The sequence below is a fragment of the Penicillium arizonense genome, assembly GCF_001773325.1.
Source record: "Penicillium arizonense strain CBS 141311 chromosome Unknown PENARI_contig013, whole genome shotgun sequence".
NCBI classification, from domain to species: Eukaryota; Fungi; Ascomycota; class Eurotiomycetes; order Eurotiales; family Aspergillaceae; genus Penicillium; species Penicillium arizonense.
The window spans coordinates 37088-56394 of record NW_019173290.1 but is presented as its reverse complement, the minus strand read 5'-3'; the positions used below and the strand labels follow the sequence as shown (position 1 = coordinate 56394).

Below are 19307 nucleotides of genomic sequence, written 5' to 3'. Positions count from 1 at the left end.
TTGGATTTGAGGCAGAGAAGTAGTATGGCAATAAATTAAATCGATAGTCCGTTACTGGCAGTCAAAGAACATTGCGCAAGGGTCAAAATCCAAGATAACCACCACCGTTCGAGTTCTCGATGCTTGCGGAGATAAAAACATCAAGGTGGCCATAGCGTTGTGTTTCGCCGCGGCACGTGATAGCTATAGTATTGGCGGAAATCCAGAGAACAGCGAACCGCAAGGAAACCATCTGGTTTAATGAGGAATACAGTAGAACTGGCTACTTAATTCAGATTGTACTGGCCTGGCTGTAAGGTAAAAAAGCCAAGAATTACTCTAGAATTTACATAATTTTGGGAAAAGCATAAACCAAGTCTTCGTCAATGGATTGCATTGAGATATGGATGAAGGACATCCTGAAAAACTTTCATTGATTCATTGTCATCACAAGTCGTGTGACAGGAGAAGATACATCCATGGGAATTTCCTCGACCGATCCGTGGCGCCTATGATCCAAAACAAGTCCCATGCCGCCCGGTATTCTTATATGCATCAAGGTCGCTTAGTCGCGCATCTGGTCGTCATCATTGTTGTTATCATCGCGAGCCTCGTATTCCTCATCATCGTCCTCATCCTCCATGTCATCACCGAGGTCTTGAGCTGCCTCGGCGTAGTCGATGGTCTTGCCGCGGGTGCGGCGGCCGCCCTGGATGATGTTGCTGGCGTCAATGGGCTCGAGGTTATCCTGTCCATCATCCTCCTCATCTGGAAAGACACCAAGTTAGTATCAGGTAGGGTCATTGGTGGCAGGGCGCATGTGGCATCGAAACACAGTTTGCCATGTAAATAGTGGGGTGCGTACCGTTGTCGGCCTAGAAACGCGCATAAAGTCAGCATGTAGAATCAGTGGCTGCAGGTGTAGCAAGCATACCATCTCGTTCTCGCTCTCCGAAGAGCTCTCTTCGTCCATGCTCATGTCCTGAGCAACATCCTTGGACTTGCCCTTCTCGAAGGTGGCCTCGGAGGGGTTAGAGAAAGTCGCGTGGTCACCCATGATGGTAATTGTGGGAGGTAAGGTTATGAAAGATGGTGGGAAGGATGGTTGAGAAGAAGAGAGGGGGCAAGAGGAGTTAAAAGACGGTCTGCAAGTAAGGTCTCCTCTCGAACCAAAACAAGGGAGTAAGGGCGAGATTCCCCTGCCTGATTGGCCGAGCGCACGGCTAATTGTCCCGTGACAAATCGTAGCCCTTAGGCATCTTATTTTGAAGTTTCTACTTTCTGGCTGTTTGTCCACATTCATACATGCAGCATGCATCTGGGTGTCAAACAAGTGGAGATGCTACTGAAGAGCATTTGCACTCCCAAATTATAACAGAATGATGTGCAGTGGAGGGCCATAGGACGTTGTATCTGTATCCTCTTTCCTTTACCGTAGATCATTTACTACTGATGGAGAATCTACCATATGTATGAACAAGCAATATATTTTGGCTGATTCTATCAGCTATCTAGAGCAAAGCAGCGCTCTACCGAGTCGCCATTGTTCCCCCACCAGTTTGGCATCGAGATTTGCTTGCCTGCTCCAAAGAAGAAGAAAATGAGCAACATGTTGAGGTTGAACCCAGCATCAAAGGCAGCAGCAATCAGGTAATTATAGCGCTTCCAGACCTCGAAGTGATGGCGGTAGGCGCGATACATCACAATATAGCCACCGATGATGGCAGATGTATACCCAGTACTGATATTTCCGTAGAACATAGCCAGACCTCCGAAGAAAATGCTCACGTTCCACAAGTCAATGCGCAGACGTGGGAAGAATCGATGGAAACAGTAAAGAATCGGGGGAATCACAGCTCCAACGAGGAATGACCAAGGGAGTGCGGCCATTTCCGACTCGCCAAAGAGCCTCTTCGGACCAAGCACAGCATATTGAACTCCCATTGTGTTTGAGCTCCGCAGGGATTGGCCTGTCCACTGGTTCAGCGGGTCAGCTTTCTTGCCAGTCAGATAGTCGCCCTTGGTATCCATAATCCAGCGGATGACAAGGTAGTTAATTGGAACACCCATGCAGGTTCCAAAGATTTGAGAGAAAAACACTGTGCGGGGTGGGATATGCATATAGTGACCAATCTTTTGGTCCTGAAGCATATATTGCGCTCGGTACCAGGCGTCACCCGCAATGGAGCCGTAGACAGAAGGGCCGCACGGATGGTGATGGGCATCGCCTGCTTTTGTGTGGACCATATATCCGTACATCAGTTCGTTGAAGGAACCGGTCTCGAGCTGGTAGTTGGATATAGCATACAGCCAGGCGAATGGAACCACCAAGACGGCAGCGCTCGAAAGTGCCACAAATAAAGTCCAGATGGGAATGAAGAGGTATCCACACGCGATGCTGGTAATCAGAATAATAAAGGAAACCGAGAACAAGGCACCATACCACCACCACGGAATCTCTTTGTACTTCCTCTGGATAACGTTGAGGCGATCATGGTATTGATAGTGGATGCCCTTGTTCATCGACTTTTCCGAGTTCTCGGACTTGTGTGATCCGAAAATCTTTCTGAGATTGCCAGAAACCTGAACAAACCCAAATGTCAAAATCCAGGTGACTGCTGCTGGGAGTTTGGCATAGTCAAAGAAAGTCGCCCACACATTCTGCAGGCCCATGTACATCGGCCCATACTCTTGATATACAGTCTCGTTGAGGTGATAATCAGAGGTGAGCACATCAAGAGTTGGGTAAGTGGTACCATTGGCCTGCATGAGGCTGTTCGACATAAGGCCGTGTTTATAGGAACCTAGGTTTCCCCACTTCGCTGCAGGAAGTAGCACCCAACAGTTGAAAGCGAAGGCCAAAAACAGGATGACCTGTGTCCAGAAGGGAGTGAGCATGATGGAGGATCCGTTCCAATTGACGTTAGACCAATCCAGGGAGAGATTGAGGAAACCCATGCCGCCAATTCCTGAGCCGATGAAATTGGCCACTGGGTTGTGAGGTGCTACCCAACAGAGGAAGGCGAGGGAGGACGTGAATGGGAAGACGTATTCAGGGAGGAACTGCCATAAGGTCATGCCCAGAAGCGCAAAGAAGAACACTTTCATCTGACGGCGAGCAAGAGCCGACGAGTTGTCTTGCTTACGGAATGTTTCAAATAAGGTCGTCTGCATCAGTGCCTTGGGCCAAATATATTCCGGATCGGGGAGGAGGATTTGTCGTGCAAGGGCAGCAAACGAGTATCCAATCCAGACGATAGCGAGCATGAAGAAGATTGCAACGGCTGGATTGATTCGTTCTCCATACCACAGCTCTGCGAGCACGACTGGAACATATCCGAGATTATACGTAGCACCCGATGCAGCTGTCAATGTGACCAATACATGCTCTTTGATACTCCACGGAGCTGGGTTCAAATTAAAAGAGAAGCGAGTACCGGGTATACCAATTTTCCAAGTCGGGAGAACCCTAGCAAGGAAGTGACCGGCATAATGACAGGCAATTTGAACGAAGAAGACGGAGTATGGGGCTTTGGTCGTGCGGAAGTAGCTCATTTGGGACAAGAACGCTCCGGGGATCACAAAGACGACCGAAAGTACAAAGTAGCGGAAGGTAATGGTGGGCAGACTAGGATCATCCTCCAAATTGATCAGCTGGCGAACTGACAAAGGCAATGCGGCGATTTCTGGGTTCTCTTGGGTTTCTTCTTCGATAGCAGCGGTTTCCCCTTGCAGCTTGAGGTTCTCCTCATCCATGGAGATTTCTGCAACATCTGGTTTTTTGGAAAATGAAATATCTGCCCCGGTTTCAGCTTCTTCCTCGATCGGTTGGTCATCCTTATGTCGTTTCAATGCAAACACAGCCATGACTGGGAAGCTGGAGGAATCCAGGTACCAACAAGGGGGTCAGAGTGTGTTTTTCGCCCTACAGGGCCACCTCGAATATTTATAAATTAGTGTTTATTATGGTGTGCGATCGGAGTAGATAATCGCAATTGTTACTACATAATGGATACCCTCTAGACTGTGCATTGTGCGAGGTACAGACCACTTATGATCCTCTAAACGAGCCCCTATTGGACTGCGATATGCAGCTAATGGAGCGTTACATTGACCACGGACCGAGGAGCTTAGATGGGATAGGATTCTAAAGCTTAGCGCGGATGGCGTTGTCATAACTTCTTGGCTGTTCTGTCTTGCCTGAGGCCTGAAAGGTGCTTAGGGTGAGATGATTCGAGCCATTCCTCCGGGCTTTCTCCGAGTGTACTGTGTGAAAACACTTGAGATGATTATCAGAGTGAATAAAGAGGATACTCTAGGATGGGGGTGGATGATTCGAGGTACCAATACGGAGGAGCAAACATAACAGTGAGTACTCCGTAGTCACGTACTGGGTAGCCCACGTTGGGTTTAGTATTAAGCTGATGTACGGGAGTATGAAGCATACGAATCCAACACTGGCAACGCTGAACTGTCTCGGATAAACCAGCAGGAAACTGGACAAACCGGATAAACTAAAAGCAGAGAGTTATTCCGTTGGCACCTTTTTAAGGCAGAACTGTCAAGATGAGCCGGGCTAATGACGTAATCACAGTTTGACTCAACCAAAGAGCAGAAAAAAGAGCATAATTTAACATTTGATATTGAGGCTAAAAGTGACAAATATCAATCTACCAAACCTCCAAATGCCTGCAGACTCACTACATCATATGGTATGAATTCATCATGACGCCCAAGTGTGACCATACCATACGCACCCAACCGGCCCAGTCACCATAATGGAAGTTCGTATTATTAGTATTATTGCATCCTAATACAGACCCAGTACTTTCGAAATCATCCCACTAATTACATCATTTTTGCCCCGCCAAAATAAAAAAACACCGTCAATGAGTCAACCACTCCAATGTCGAGCGAGCATTGTGGCCCGTGAGAGTGAGGATCAGGCAAAATGAAGTCATGAGTCTGTTCTGGATTCCATTGGACATCCCAAGAACCCACTAGAGCGTAGGTGAAGGCCATAGTGAGGTGTTGCTGGGGCATCGAAGCCCGTGGAATCTCATGGATCCTCATGGAAGCTCTCCCCTACTAGAAGCTTCTGAGCAATACACCGCTCACTATATAGCGGGTTTTCGCTGCCCACACTCTTGACTCTTCTTCTTTTTCTCTTTCACTTTCCAAATACCCTTTCCCCCTGTACACTACCTCTACCTTGCCTCACGAATTTCCTTTCCAACTTTCTTTTTTAACGATACACATTCACAATGGCTCCCGCCGTCGGTATTGATCTGGGAACCACCTACTCCTGTGTGGGTGTCTTCCGTGATGACCGCATTGAAATCATCGCCAACGACCAGGGTAACCGCACCACCCCCTCCTTCGTCGGTTTCACCGACACCGAGCGTCTCATCGGTGATGCCGCCAAGAACCAGGTCGCCATGAACCCCCACCACACTGTCTTCGACGCCAAGCGTCTCATTGGCCGTAAGTTCCAGGACGCTGAGGTCCAGGCCGATATGAAGCACTGGCCCTTCAAGGTCATCGAGAAGGCTACCAAGCCTGTCGTCGAGGTCGAGTTCAAGGGTGAGGCCAAGCAGTTCACCCCCGAGGAGATCTCCGCTATGATTCTCACCAAGATGCGTGAGACCGCCGAGGCCTACCTCGGTGGCACCGTCAACAACGCTGTCATCACTGTCCCCGCCTACTTCAACGACTCTCAGCGTCAGGCCACCAAGGATGCCGGTCTCATTGCTGGTCTCAATGTCCTCCGTATCATTAACGAGCCCACTGCTGCTGCCATCGCCTACGGTCTTGACAAGAAGGTCGAGGGTGAGCGCAACGTCCTGATCTTCGATCTGGGTGGTGGTACCTTCGATGTGTCTCTCCTCACCATCGAGGAGGGTATCTTCGAGGTCAAGTCCACTGCTGGTGATACTCACCTTGGTGGTGAGGACTTCGACAACCGTCTCGTCAACCACTTCGTCAACGAGTTCAAGCGCAAGCACAAGAAGGACCTGACTACCAACGCCCGTGCCCTCCGTCGTCTCCGCACTGCTTGCGAGCGTGCTAAGCGTACCCTCTCTTCTGCTGCTCAGACCTCCATTGAGATCGACTCTCTCTTCGAGGGTATCGACTTCTACACTTCCATCACCCGTGCCCGTTTCGAGGAGCTCTGCCAGGACCTCTTCCGCGGCACCATGGAGCCCGTCGAGCGTGTCCTTCGTGACGCCAAGATTGACAAGTCCTCCGTCCACGAGATCGTCCTCGTCGGTGGTTCTACCCGTATCCCCAAGATCCAGAAGCTCGTTTCCGACTTCTTCAACAAGGACCCCAACAAGTCCATCAACCCCGATGAGGCCGTTGCCTACGGTGCCGCCGTCCAGGCCGCTATCCTGTCTGGTGACCAGTCTTCTAAGTCCACCAACGAGATCCTCCTGCTCGACGTTGCCCCTCTGTCCCTCGGTATCGAGACTGCCGGTGGTGTCATGACTGCTCTGATCAAGCGTAACACCACTATCCCCACCAAGAAGTCCGAGACCTTCTCTACCTACTCTGACAACCAGCCCGGTGTCCTGATCCAGGTCTTCGAGGGTGAGCGTGCTCGCACCAAGGACAACAACTTGCTCGGCAAGTTCGAGCTCACTGGCATTCCCCCCGCCCCCCGTGGTGTCCCCCAGATTGAGGTCACCTTCGACCTTGACGCCAACGGAATCATGAACGTCTCCGCCGTCGAGAAGGGTACCGGCAAGTCCCACAAGATCACCATCACCAACGACAAGGGCCGTCTCTCCAAGGAGGAGATCGAGCGCATGCTTGCCGAGGCTGAGAAGTACAAGGAGGAGGACGAGGCTGAGGCCACCCGTATTCAGGCCAAGAACGGTCTCGAGTCCTACGCCTACTCTCTCAAGAACACCCTTGGTGAGGGCAAGCTCCAGATCAGCGAGGATGACAAGAAGAAGGTTGAGGACAAGATCACCGAGGTCATCAGCTGGCTCGACAACAACCAGACTGCTGAGAAGGACGAGTACGAGTCCCAGCAGAAGGAGCTTGAGGCTATTGCCAACCCCATCATCTCCGCTGCCTACGGTGGTGCCGCTCCCCCCGGCGCTGACGCTGGTGCCGGTGGTGCCCGCTCCGCCGACGAGGTCGAGGAGAAGCCCGAGGAGCTTGACTAAATGTCTCGCTCTGAGTGATTTTCTTTCTTCTTTGTTTGCTGCTTGGCTGACGTTTCCTTTCACACGTCTTGTTTTACGAACTTATGGGATTCGGTTTCTTTTTGCGCATGATTGATTGCATAGATACAAGGCTATCTTTTGGGATAAAAAGTCCCGTTTGAATCAAAATTTCATTTAATTCAAATATTACCTTCTTCCTAGTAGGATTAGTAGATTGCATCGTTATTGTAAAGTATCATGCTCTGCAGGTGGCTTGCAGTTGCATGGTTGCGTCGGACTCGGCTTTGGGTAACTCGCAAGACAGTATGTCCATTGCACCTTATCCATCCCCTTGTACATTCTACAGTTAAAGATTCTTCGTAATAATGGACTCGTAGATCGTAATGGCTTCAATTCAACCAGTCCCTCTAAATGGACGACCATTTCATGTAATTGTACAGATAGAATATACAGAATTCAACAGTTAACACGGATTCTCTTTGAGAGTATCCCAAACTCCATACCCCAGATCAATCATTTGCAAGTCCGATTAAACATCCTGGAAGTCTCCGTTCCACCACCGTTGTAACCGCTGTCCGCCCGTCTGCACGATGGTTCCGTAGCTGATTTCTGATGCTTTCCCGGGGTACTTTTCGCACTGGTCACGGCGTATACGGGTGAGAGCAGCAGAGACACCCATGGTCAGGGCGAAGAGGGGATCCGCGATCCTGGTCATACAAAGCATTAGAATGCCCGGTCTCATCCGGGACATGTAGAACAATGAGAGTAGATATATTGGAAGGTTTCCCATACCTGGAAATAAGGTAGACAGGCATGATGCGCTAGTCCCTGGAGCTGATGGTGTATTCAGTCCGAGAGTCGTGCATTGAAGAGCGCAAGAAGACCACATCACGTGATGTGGACATTGCTAGCTGTGGTAATTGACGGCCCTCCATCGCCCAGTTTCACTCATATCCGCCATGCATCTCTCTCTCTCTTCCTTACTCCTGCTGGGGATTAGCAGTCTGGTTTCTTCCAGCTCCCTAACAATTTCCATCCCGGTCTCCAGTCCCCTCCCCAACCCGCACGTCCTCCCCGCAACCACCCATGCCACACTCACTACGCTTCCCTTCAGCGGCAAAGACCACATCCTCTCCGCCTCGCTGACCCGCTCAGCTTCATTTGTGTTCCATGATCTACCATCATCTAGTCCCGATGCTCAACCCGAGTCTTACTTGCTCGATATCCGCTCTGCCGGCGAATACGTCTTCGCCCCCTACCGTGTCGATGTTGCGGCCGATGGAACTATCCTCGGTGTCTGGGAGACTTTCCGTGGGAACCCGTGGGACAATCGTGGTGCCGTAAAGTATATCGTGGATGTTGCTGCGAAAAAGCAGGTCGATGTGGTCGTCGAGGCCAAGGTCATTGCCCGGAGAGCCTTCTATGAGGAGCGTGCTAAATGTGAGATGTTATTGCCTCCATCCACATATCTATGTCCTTGAATTATGCTAATCTTCCATTGAATCATAGTCTCGCCGCTGAGTCTTGTCAAGAACCCTATGATCTTGCTCGCAATTGTTGCAATGGGTCTTATGTTTGGCATGCCAAAGCTGATGGAAAACAGTATGTCCACCAGCTCTTTCTTCTCAATGATGTTTCGTGACTGACTTCGATACCTAGTGGATCCTGAAATGCGCGCCGAGTTTGAACAGCACTCTCGCTCCTCGCCCATTAGTGGTGCCACAAACAATGCCATGGCCGGCGGCGGTTTCGACCTAGCCGGGTGGATGGCAGGTACCTCTGCTAACCCCACGGCCAACACGGATGCAGCTCAGAGTGGTGCAACTGGTAGGGATACCAGTGGCCCTGCCCGCAGGCGCGGATAGATGCCTATCACCTTTAATTAAATCTACTGTGTGACACGAGATTTTGGCAATGTTTCATGACCGGTTGTATGATACATTACTATCTGAAGCTGCTCATAGCTCAAGGAATTCAAGTTGGAATCGAATGCCGTTGAAAAGGCTAGAGCAGTTTGAAAAAAACAAAAGCAATCCTCCCCAAACCATATGTCCACAAGCGCCTAGAATCCTCCCAGGCTGTGTGGAACAGAACCTCAAATGAGAAACAAAACAAAAACGAGCAAAAACGAGCTTAGAAGTCACCTCCTCCGAAGTCATCACCACCGCCGCCATAGTCATTGTTGCCATAATCATTGTCATAATCTTGGTGATCATCTATGGCATCAGCAATCAACATGCCACCGAGCAAACCACCACCGACACCAAGAGCTGCCGCACCGGCAGTTCCCATGCCTCCTCCTTGCTTGCGAGGCGGTTGCTGCTGATAGTATCCACCTCCACCCTGCGGCGGGTACCCTCCATATCCTTGCTGCGGGTAGCCATACCCAGGCTGTTGCTGAGGATAGCCACCGTAGTATCCACCCAGTTGGGGAGGTCGCTGGGAATACGAGGCGTACTGCTGTTGAGGCCGCTGCGGCCGACTGCTCGAACTCTTGCCCATCAGCTTGCTCAAAAAGCCACCCTTGCTGCGTTTCTGTTCCGGTTCTGGCATCGGACTTTGTGACGACGGTCCCGGTGCGTACCCGCTCGGGCCAGTTGATTGCGGCTGTGATTGGTCGTTGTAATAGTCTGTCGATGCACCGGGGGCTCTAGCGCCTCGTGTGCCACCCCGGGCATCTTCCTCGGCCTGTAGCTTGGCGGCAAGTCGGGCGTCTTCGTCTATGCTGGGGCTGTTGCTGCTCGGTCCGGTATTCACCGGGTTGTAGGGGTTGTTTGAGCCCATATTCTGCTTCTTGTCTCCGGCACTGGCGATTGCAGCTGGGTCACCGGGTCCGTCATTGTTGTATGATGGTGGGGGGGAATTAGGTGGGAGGTTGTCATCATCGCGCTGGGCGGCAGTCTCGGGTTTCTCCCATTGCGATTTGCCGGTGGCGAGGTTCACATAGAACCTAGCCAATTGTCAGTATTAGTATTTGCTATGTAGTGGGAAACAGATACATACCATGCGTGATATCTCTCATCGTACTGCGGTTTCCATCCCTCGGGTACTGAGGGCGGGGGAGGCCCGGAAGGCGGGGCGAACGACATGGGAGTATCTGCAACAAAGATAATGTAGCGAGATAGGGATCAAAGATACAGGAAGACAGGTTGAAGCTGAGATCAGAGATGGAAAGATAAATGTGAATGGAAAGGAAAAGAGGGTCCTGTTTGTCCGTCGATATATACTTGGGGATAAGCGGCGAGTGGCAACCTCAGGCACCAACGCAACGCAACCCGACTGCGCCTCGGTGGCTGTGCGATGATGTCATGTGAGAGTATGTAAGTTACTCTTGGCATCACTTACTACCTACGTATCTCCGCTCCGCTCCGCTCCGAAGATGACCTTGCACGCAGACTTGCCATTCAGCAGCGGAAAATCTCACATACCTTCGAAATCATCTCTAAGGCCAATATGCATCTTAGGTGTATCCCCGAGAACGAGATCTATCTGAGGAGGATTCCGGATTTGTCTTTAATATCTCGTCTATGACGAATCGCGACGAAACCCCTTGCTCCGAGAGAGTACCTGGGATTTCGTGAATGCCGTGCCCATGCATTGAATGCTCCATGAACCAAGTATGCCGTGAAAGACACTGGATATCCTGCCACCGGAGCTTGTGTTCCTGATTTCCAACTATCTATCGCCCGTTGATGCTTCTTGCCTGGCTTCGTGTAGCCACCATTTTATGGCTTTCTGTTCCGGCTTCTATGACCTCTTAGGTGAACCATTACCTGGCGTCCTTAAAGGAGGGCCGGGCGAAAATCTGCGGGTCGACCTTTTAACCAGGCTTGCTCGCCCTTTGCCATAGTATTACCTCTGCTACGCCTGCTTGGGGCCGGGTTTGGACCCAGAGGATGACCGGTGGACGAACCAGCAGGACTGGGCATATCAGAGCACATTGAAAACCAGTGAGATGGTGGATGATCCGCGCATGCGATTCGAGATGCAATTGAATGGGCCAGGCTCTAGTTCTTCCCAAGCTTTATCATCAGAGAACATGTTTCTTCGGGTGTCTCTTTTGCGAGCACCGCATTTTCGAACTGTCATGAGACGACGGGGTTCGGGGTGGTGGTATCTTCAAGGGAAAGAAGACGAGGTCAAGCATTCCCAATATATTGTCATTGAAAGGGAATTCACCTCTTGGCCAGAACTAGACACGATTTTAGTGCGAAACGGCGATGGTCTTACCTTGTTGACTTGCCTATGTGAGGTAAGGCAGGGGCGCCTCATATTCTCCTGGCGTGCATAGAGGGCCGTTTCGGGACTCCGGTACGGCCTCAAGCGCATTCTGCTCACTAGTAGGGCTAGACATCATTGCTGACAAGTTCCAGCTTATCACAGTTACGTCCCTTTCTTTCAGGGAAAATGTTCTTTTTGTACTATATTTCCCAGAAGGATAGAACTCCATGGACTTCAGGCATAAGGTCAATGAACAATTTAGCCATTCTTTTCCCACTGGCTTTCTCCGTAAGGCTGTGAAGAAGTAGTGCACGGAATAAACAGTTGTTACAGGGCAAAGCGACTAAGCAGGGGCTGGGTGCGCAATAAAACCCCCCGATAGATCACTGAGTGATCAGTGAGCAGGCTACTGGGCAATTTGTATAAAGTTTTCTGCTATATATCATTTACTATGATTGGCTTTAGATATGATTTTACCTCTGATATGTGAGAATAGTTACGTATGTCTAAATTGACTTGACACCGTCAAACAATATGGGAATCCCCTAAGAGTATAGTATATCCGTTCAAATCAAAGGCGCGTATGTTATATATAAAAATGCGAAAGAAGTCTGATTAAATCCGGTTAAATTATCGCTCAACGCATACACAATTATCATACATAAACACCTAGCAACATAACACGCTGACATGACAAAATGAGTATTGTACTCCTTGCTAATGCGAGAAACGACACAAATTGAAGCACCTAGATTCTAGACTGTCTCCTGCTGGATATTAGGATCATAAGTCCCACTACCCGGCCACCAATGATCTTCTTCGAGGGCCTCCTCGAGTTCGGCAAGATTGAATCTAGGCGGTGATATTGAGAGACTCAAATCCGAGCTCTCACTAGCTGTTTCACCATCCGAGTCGAGAGTCAAATCAACGCTTTCGGTATTCGTAATCAATAGCTCTAAAATAGATCTCTTTTTCTTTCTGCGAGGGCCACGATCTTTCTTCTGGCTCCTCTTTCTCTTACTCGACAGAGAAAGATTCGGAGAAGACACAGGCGAGCGGCTTGCCCGATAACGACGATCGGCGGAGCTTTCGGTGCTGACACGGGCTGGCAAAGAAGTGTATCTCCCATTTCGAACCTGAGCATTCTTGATTTGATTGAGGATCTCCCGACGTTGATTCGCATCAAGGGTGGGACGGTCTTGAACTGGCGGACCGTCGAGCTGTTGGTCTTGGTACTTTTGAAGTAATGGGACATTCCCGAGCTGGGTATAGGGTGTGTAGTCTTCGAGCTGGCGGGCCCACGAGGCAAAAGGTCCAATGTAGGCGGGACCTTGGCCCACACCAAATAGATCATGTCGCACAAGCTGACCAGACGATATGAGATCGTTGGCAACTTCGGCGCCGTTTATTTGTTCCTCTGGGGGATCTGGGGCAGCCTCGAATTTGAAATCGGTGATTTCAGGGTCTCCGCAAGGTCCTGAGGACAGCACATGAATCCCCGTTCCGGAATCCCCCACGAGAATATGAGATTTGTCATGCGAGAATTCGGCGCACATAATCCCCGTGTCGAAAGAGGCTGTATTTTCAAGAAGAACATCCTCAGGTGAGCGGCGGATATCCCATCGTTTGAGCACGCCATCTGAGGCGCCAGTGTAAAATTGGTCCACCGAGGCACCCCATAAAGCCACCCTCACACCGACGTCTGCTAGATCTCGGCTTCTTTCGTGATCAATTGGGACAACGGGCTCTCCGTGACGGAGCTGATGAAGGATTTGATCCCCCTTGCGACTATCCCACACATATGTCACACCGTTTGTGCAGCTAGCTGTGACGTAAGTGCCAGTCGCATCTGTCGGACAAAAGGTCACCTCGTTAACATCGAGCGCCGGACAGGAAAATTCCATAACAGCTGGCACGCGCTTCGAAAAATCACAATCCAGACTGAATACGCGCACAATGGATTTGATATTGGTTCCAATCCCTTTCATCCGTGCATTGTGTGCACTTACAGGGCTAGCTGTCGCAAATTGTGGCAATGAAGAATGCCACTTGATATCAAAGACATTTTGTGAATATGACGTTCGGAGGGGCTCGAAACATGATTCACGAGCTTGCCATAAGCCCAAGTGTCCCTTGTAGCTTACTTCCTCACTAAGATCAGCCATACCTCCGGCTAAAAATTGCTTTGTGGAGGGAGTATGTCCCCAAGCTAGGACAGTTGACGTGAAATCAGCATCTGAATTGTATCGAGAATCCCGATCAAACGGAAGGGCCGTCGATGTGACATTTGTGGGATCTCGGGTATCCCAAAGTAGGATGGATTTTGTTCCAGTTGCTAGGATGCCAGGATGGATTTTTGAGACAGACATAACTTCAACTCGAGAGTCATGTTGTAAAGTCTGGACACAGGGAGTCTTCGGGCGCGAAGTATCCCAGATCTTGACAGTCTTATCCCAGCTGGCGGTGAAGAGCTTGCTTCCCACCCACTGCATAGCAGTGACGCTCATAAACAGATATGGATCATTCACAGGTGAGAATGTTGGGCGGGGGATGCAGTGGTCCGGAAGTTCCTTCAAACGACTGGTTTGAAGATTGCCTAGGACAAGGTTGTTCCTTTTATTGTACTGCATATTATGTTCATCCACATCAGCAGCAGATCCTGCCGCAAATTGGGTGCCATCAGGAGACCAGGCCAAGACGAGAAGATCCTTGGAAGCCCCGTTCCACGTCTTCCATGGCCGTAGATCCGAGATCATATCAACATCAATAGGACGTTGTCTACCCAGTTCACGACCAAAGAGAAGATTTTGGGTATTCGTGCGACGTGGCACAACGCGACTTGGCTGTTGTGGAGGCGGGTTTGAGAGCGTGTCAGTTGGCTTTGGTGTGTCACGATTTGTCTCAGGCGGCCCTTCAGAGCCAATTCGAACGCGCGCGTAGTAATTGGCCGGCTGGGCTCTCGTGCGACCAGAGCGACGAACCGAGAGCTGATCCATTGGAGAAGCTGATCGGGAGAGAGACTGTTCTGAGTCTGGGCACACGATAGGGAAGGGATCAGGGAGAGGCGGGGTTTGAGACGAGGGTATCTCAAACACATCGTTCTTGTTTGCATTTGGGATCGCAACTAGTTTCCTCGGGTTTGAACGCGTCTCGCGACTGTCCCGGTCCTGGGAGATGTCTGAGGAAGGAGCGACCTGCGTATGGGAAGGAGCGATGGGTGTCCCATTTTGGGAAGGAGCGACCCTGGGTCGAGATGCGAATGTGCTTTGTGAGGAGCTACGTGGGAGAAATGGGAGAAGAGTAGTTTCAGAGCTCTGTGGGCCTTCGCTTTGTGAAGCTTCACGCTGCCGGACATCTCTCGCCTTGGTGTTGGATAGAGATTTTAGCTCTGAGCTTCTAGATTGCGAAGAGCAAGCTGAAAATTGCAGCAGCAAGCGCAAGGTCTCTCGCTGGACGTCTGGGTTTTCCGGGATGCTTCGGGCTGTGAGGCCACGGAATGTAGGGACCTGGCCATTGATGTTAGAGATGCTTTGAGGCATCATAGGCACTGGGCTCAATCTGAAGAAACCAAATCAGTCATGGCTCGTTTGAAAAGAAGAAGGGTAATGTACCTGTTTCAGTTTGTGAGCAATGTCGATTCTCACTCACGTCTGGCTTTGGGTAATTCCAGAGTGAGAGAGACATAACATCGGCCCTTTCAATTTGTATCACAAAACTGTGGTCTTGTCTTTCGCCCAAATGTTTAAGCCCCTAGGCTTCTATCCTCTTGTTTCGGCGCAAGCAAGTCTGTCGTTATGGTTGGTATGAAAGAAGATAGATGTATCTCCTTGGATGAGCCTGCCTCTTGAGGACTCGAGATGATGCTTCTGCTAGATTCCTAGATCCGAAGAGCCAAAGCCAATGACACGTTGAGGAAATGATGAGCTTTCGAAGCAGTCACAAAGAGTCAATCGAGAATGCGATGATCGAAAGGTGGGTTGGCTTGAACTTCTGACGGATCAGAAGTTTCCCACTCGGAGGAATCGAACCACAGAAACCGGAGAGAGGATTGTAGATCGAAGACGATATCAAGCCACAAATATCAGTGGCAATGTCTGAATATGTGATGTCTTGAAGACAGAAAGGTACAGAAGACTCTGTGGAGTAATTGAGCAGAATCGCGTCCAGACGCGATAACGCGGAAGAATCGCGTGGGCGGTGAGTCGAGGCGGTCAGGAACTATAGCAGCAACTCGACTTCTCAATTCAAGTTGAGAAGGGGTTATTGAGAATGCAACGGCTGTAAGGCAAGGGAATAAGAGACCAGCCCGTAAACTATAATGTATAACAAGCTCATTGGGGCAATTCAGGCAGCAAATACTAAGACAGGGAGAGGATAAAAATGACTTCAAATTAAACTACATAGTTGCGGGGTATCACTTCAAAGGAAATCCCCAAGAATATACATGGGCACAAAGCCTATGCATGGAGCGAAGCACCAAGTCACGATATTTACAATGTGAAGCACGAGCAAAGCCCACATCCAGACAAGTCCCTAGGACTAATGAGCAGAAGTGATCCGACATTAGTTTCTTGCCACTATATGTGGTGAGAGAAGAGAGGTTCTATCACAAAGCGCATAAGAACAAGGGTCATAAGGCATCGTAAAAGCCTGGAAGTCCGGGAAAGGCGGTTTCTCGCTTATTTGCCGAGGCGGCCTCTCTTGCGGGCAGAGACCATCATATCATACAGCACATCCTTGAAGGCGAATAGGAACGCGGCAGTAATGGCACTCTGAGTAACCTTAGGACCAATGCCTAAAGGAAAGGACAAGAGTCAGCGAAAAGCAACAGACATACTCTACAGAACGTCTTACCCTTGTAAAGCCCCTTCCATCCCTCTTCTTGAATAATTCTCTTCAAGCTTCCATTCAAACTCTCCTTGGGACCATCCTTGCTGGCCACATGCATCCGGCTCTTAATGGTGATATAGGGATAGGTGATGCTGGTGGCCATGATCTTGCCGAGCGCGCCCAAGTAGAATGCATCCTTGGGTGTCATCCGCCGGCGGCGCTCTACAATGTTCTTTAATTGCTCGAAGATGGTGTATTGCAAGATTGGGTTGATCACTAGGACCAACGCCGGGAGGACACCAGCGAACAGGGCCTTGGGGCCCTCCTCCCGAAGCAGGTCCATGAGGGTGCTAAGGGTGGATGCCTTTGACTTCTTGGCACCGGGAAGGGCTTGCTCGTCGGCCTCAGACTTGCGGGCAGTCATGCGAGTGTTGATAACCCAGATCGGGTTGGTAATTAGCACGGTTGCGCTCCCTGCAATAGCACCAGCAATCATAGACTCAACAGTCGTGAGCTTCTTGGATGCTCGATTTGATTGAATTGCAGCCTTCTCGAAGGCCGAACGAGTAAACTCGTACCAGTAGTAGTATACGAAGTTGGTCACGCTAATCCCGAACAGCGCGGACTCCAGACCCGAGTAAAGCCCGGAAATACCCTCCCTCTGCACAATGCGGCGTACAGCATCAAGGGTGGTCGAGTGTGCGCGCTTCGACTCGACCTGGGCTCTCGTCGACAAAGTGATCAGAGGGTATCTAGAGTGGAGATGGGTTAGCGACATTCATAGGAGTCAAAGGCGGGGAAGCGCACGTCAAGACCATTGACAGGATTCCACCTCCCGCACCAGACAGCGCGTGCGCAATGTTGTCACTCTGCTGGACAGCAGCAGATGCTGCCGCCTTTCTCTGTTCTGCTCCTGGCTGGGACATGGTGAAAGGAAGGAGGCTGAGGATGACGGGCGATGGTAAGATGACAGATGACAGATGACAGGCGATATAATGCGCAAGAATCAAAAGGAGTTCAAGGGGGCAAATGGGTGAAAGATTAGAAGTCAGGAGTCAGGAATCAACCTAATACAGGGAGCGAGAATGATTCGGCTGGGGGACGTTCATGACGTTTTGCCGAATGAAGTGTGCCTCGGCTCCCGCCCAACTCCACTTCCGGGAGTAACTTATAAGGTGCATCTGTTATAGTAGAGCCTGGGTTCGATCTTGGGCTGTTTCACATGGTATCAGGTGTCACCTTTCGAGCATATCGATATCTCATACTTTCTAAACATGACATTTGCATGTGATAATATCAGTGCCTAGGCACTACAACTCTACATTTTAGTTTACAGTTTACAGAGGCCGTGGGGCCGAATGCTCAAGTTCTCGCCATTAGTCCATTCACAAGAAAAATCCAACCTACAATAAGAAAGCGAAAATAGAAAATAAAGAGAAGACACGGAGAGAATGATGGGCCAAGGAAGTCAGAGACGTGGTCAGAGAAGCATGAAAACGCAGAAGCCAGCGATAATCGCATAAGCAAAAGCAGAAACGAGGACAAAACGCAAGCCGTCTAAAGCAATGTGAAGACGAGTAAGGAACCCTAACGGCACTGTCGAGTTTGCTGGCCCCGTGGAGAAGTCTCCGGGCTCGTCTGGACCATGCCATGTTTCAAAGAAGTTTGACAAGCCTGCCGATTAAATACCACGCTTGGAAACCCTCATTTCATGATGTAACATTGCGCCAAATGGAAGCACCGCACCACAGAGAATATCGTGTCATCTAGCAGCAGCCGCCTGCCGATCCGGACTGGACACCTTGCCCCTGGCCAACCTGAACAGTTGGCTTGTTGTTAACGGTGGCCGTTCCCATGCGCTCCTTGATCTGTCGTGCCATCGTCAAGAAAGCCTGCTCAACATTCGACGCGTTCTTGGCGGAGGTCTCGAGGAAAGGAATTCCGAGGCTATCGGCGAACTCCTATAATGGTGCAGACAAGTTGGGTTAACGCTCTGATTCTGATTGTAGGCACCGATCTTTAAATCTAGCCCGAACAGCATACCTTGGCCACAGTGTATTCCACGACCTTCTTGTCCTCCATATCACTCTTGTTACCAACAAGCAGCTTGTTGACGCCCTCGGTGGCGTACCGGTCAATCTCCTGGAGCCACTGCTTCACGTTGTTGAAGGAATCCATGTCGGTGACATCGTAAACCACGCAGATTCCGTGAGCGCCCCGGTAGTAGGAAGATGTGATAGTGCGGAATCGCTCCTGACCGGCGGTATCCCACTGCATGACCGTTAGCGTTTGCCTCGAAATTATCTTGCGTCCAATATAGCCGTACGATCTGAAGCTTCACAGTCTTGCCATCGAGTTCGATTGTGCGGATTTTCTACAGCAGTCCATATGTCAGCACCCTTGTAGGCCAGATACCCCGCGGATTCCAAGACGTACGAAGTCGACACCAATGGTCGAGATGTAGCTTTCGGTGTAGGTATCGTCGGCAAACCGGAGAAGCAAGCAGGACTTTCCAACACCGGAGTCACCGATGAGGAGTAGCTTGAACAGGTAGTCATATCTATTTGGATGGTTAGGCAACAAACGCAGATCGGCAAGTTTGGGGGTTCGGTTGAAGGAAAATTAGGCGACGCGACGATACTCTAAAAATCAACATTACATCAGTCAGACACCACGCACTGAGAATTAGGATCCAAACCGGACTCCTTTGGCGCAAGGGGAATTTGGGGGAATCTCCATGAAGGCTTACCACTCGGGATTCATTATGGGCACAGGAAACCGGTAACACGGGAAAAGAGAAGTTAATCGAGGACCGAGTCCAGAGGAATATAGCCAGGAAAAGCAAGTGATGGAAGAGTTCGAAGTGCTAAGTCGGGGGAGGGGACAATGATGGAACAGTCGCCTGAAATGATAGGAGGTGCAGGTGGCCAGACGCACCTGATGTGCAGCTTTGTTTCACGTCACAACCCACCGCTCCTTTGGGTCAGGAGTATACTATAAAAAGTTTGGGGAATCTCTATAGGCAGTTTTATTTACTGACTTGTCTGGAAATCTGCTTGAAACAGGTTGGACAATCTCATGTCACCTGCTTCACCAACTGAC

At 50.2% G+C, this 19307-nt stretch overlaps 9 protein-coding genes across 9 annotated transcripts; 2 read left to right on the top strand and 7 right to left on the bottom strand.

The window, feature by feature from the left end:
* Window positions 1-544: 544 nt before the first annotated feature.
* Window positions 545-1036, bottom strand: PENARI_c013G08776 (histone H2A.Z-specific chaperone CHZ1; the record flags this gene model as incomplete). Its single annotated transcript, XM_022633299.1, has 3 exons — window positions 545-747; window positions 845-854; window positions 914-1036. The coding sequence occupies 3 exons, from the start codon at window positions 1034-1036 to the stop codon at window positions 545-547; spliced, it is 336 nt and encodes a 111-aa protein (XP_022486908.1).
* A 446-nt stretch (window positions 1037-1482) lies between these two features.
* PENARI_c013G10234 (OPT family oligopeptide transporter) lies at window positions 1483-3846 on the bottom strand (the record flags this gene model as incomplete). Its single annotated transcript, XM_022633333.1, has 1 exon — window positions 1483-3846. One exon carries the CDS (start codon window positions 3844-3846, stop codon window positions 1483-1485), a length of 2364 nt encoding a protein of 787 aa, XP_022486873.1.
* Window positions 3847-5243: 1397 nt separating this feature from the next.
* hsp70 (molecular chaperone Hsp70) lies at window positions 5244-7154 on the top strand (the record flags this gene model as incomplete). The annotated part of the gene is made up of 1 exon (XM_022633176.1): window positions 5244-7154. The coding sequence occupies one exon, from the start codon at window positions 5244-5246 to the stop codon at window positions 7152-7154; it is 1911 nt and encodes a 636-aa protein (XP_022486845.1).
* A 529-nt stretch (window positions 7155-7683) lies between these two features.
* On the bottom strand, window positions 7684-7969 carry PENARI_c013G04649 (uncharacterized protein; the record flags this gene model as incomplete). The annotated part of the gene is made up of 2 exons (XM_022633195.1): window positions 7684-7861; window positions 7947-7969. The coding sequence occupies 2 exons, from the start codon at window positions 7967-7969 to the stop codon at window positions 7684-7686; spliced, it is 201 nt and encodes a 66-aa protein (XP_022486806.1).
* A 144-nt stretch (window positions 7970-8113) lies between these two features.
* PENARI_c013G01528 (uncharacterized protein) lies at window positions 8114-9019 on the top strand (the record flags this gene model as incomplete). The annotated part of the gene is made up of 3 exons (XM_022633124.1): window positions 8114-8594; window positions 8664-8756; window positions 8814-9019. 3 exons carry the CDS (start codon window positions 8114-8116, stop codon window positions 9017-9019), a joined length of 780 nt encoding a protein of 259 aa, XP_022486772.1.
* A 268-nt stretch (window positions 9020-9287) lies between these two features.
* Window positions 9288-10243, bottom strand: PENARI_c013G08196 (WW domain-containing protein; the record flags this gene model as incomplete). Its single annotated transcript, XM_022633281.1, has 2 exons — window positions 9288-10104; window positions 10158-10243. 2 exons carry the CDS (start codon window positions 10241-10243, stop codon window positions 9288-9290), a joined length of 903 nt encoding a protein of 300 aa, XP_022486880.1.
* A 1887-nt stretch (window positions 10244-12130) lies between these two features.
* On the bottom strand, window positions 12131-14914 carry PENARI_c013G11896 (WD repeat protein; the record flags this gene model as incomplete). The annotated part of the gene is made up of 1 exon (XM_022633374.1): window positions 12131-14914. One exon carries the CDS (start codon window positions 14912-14914, stop codon window positions 12131-12133), a length of 2784 nt encoding a protein of 927 aa, XP_022486913.1.
* Window positions 14915-16054: 1140 nt separating this feature from the next.
* On the bottom strand, window positions 16055-17131 carry pmp47 (putative peroxisomal membrane protein Pmp47; the record flags this gene model as incomplete). Its single annotated transcript, XM_022633310.1, has 3 exons — window positions 16055-16170; window positions 16230-16957; window positions 17013-17131. 3 exons carry the CDS (start codon window positions 17129-17131, stop codon window positions 16055-16057), a joined length of 963 nt encoding a protein of 320 aa, XP_022486794.1.
* An 840-nt stretch (window positions 17132-17971) lies between these two features.
* On the bottom strand, window positions 17972-18944 carry PENARI_c013G00541 (Rab family GTPase YPT1; the record flags this gene model as incomplete). The annotated part of the gene is made up of 5 exons (XM_022633096.1): window positions 17972-18166; window positions 18249-18476; window positions 18532-18579; window positions 18642-18765; window positions 18904-18944. 5 exons carry the CDS (start codon window positions 18942-18944, stop codon window positions 17972-17974), a joined length of 636 nt encoding a protein of 211 aa, XP_022487043.1.
* Window positions 18945-19307: the final 363 nt, after the last annotated feature.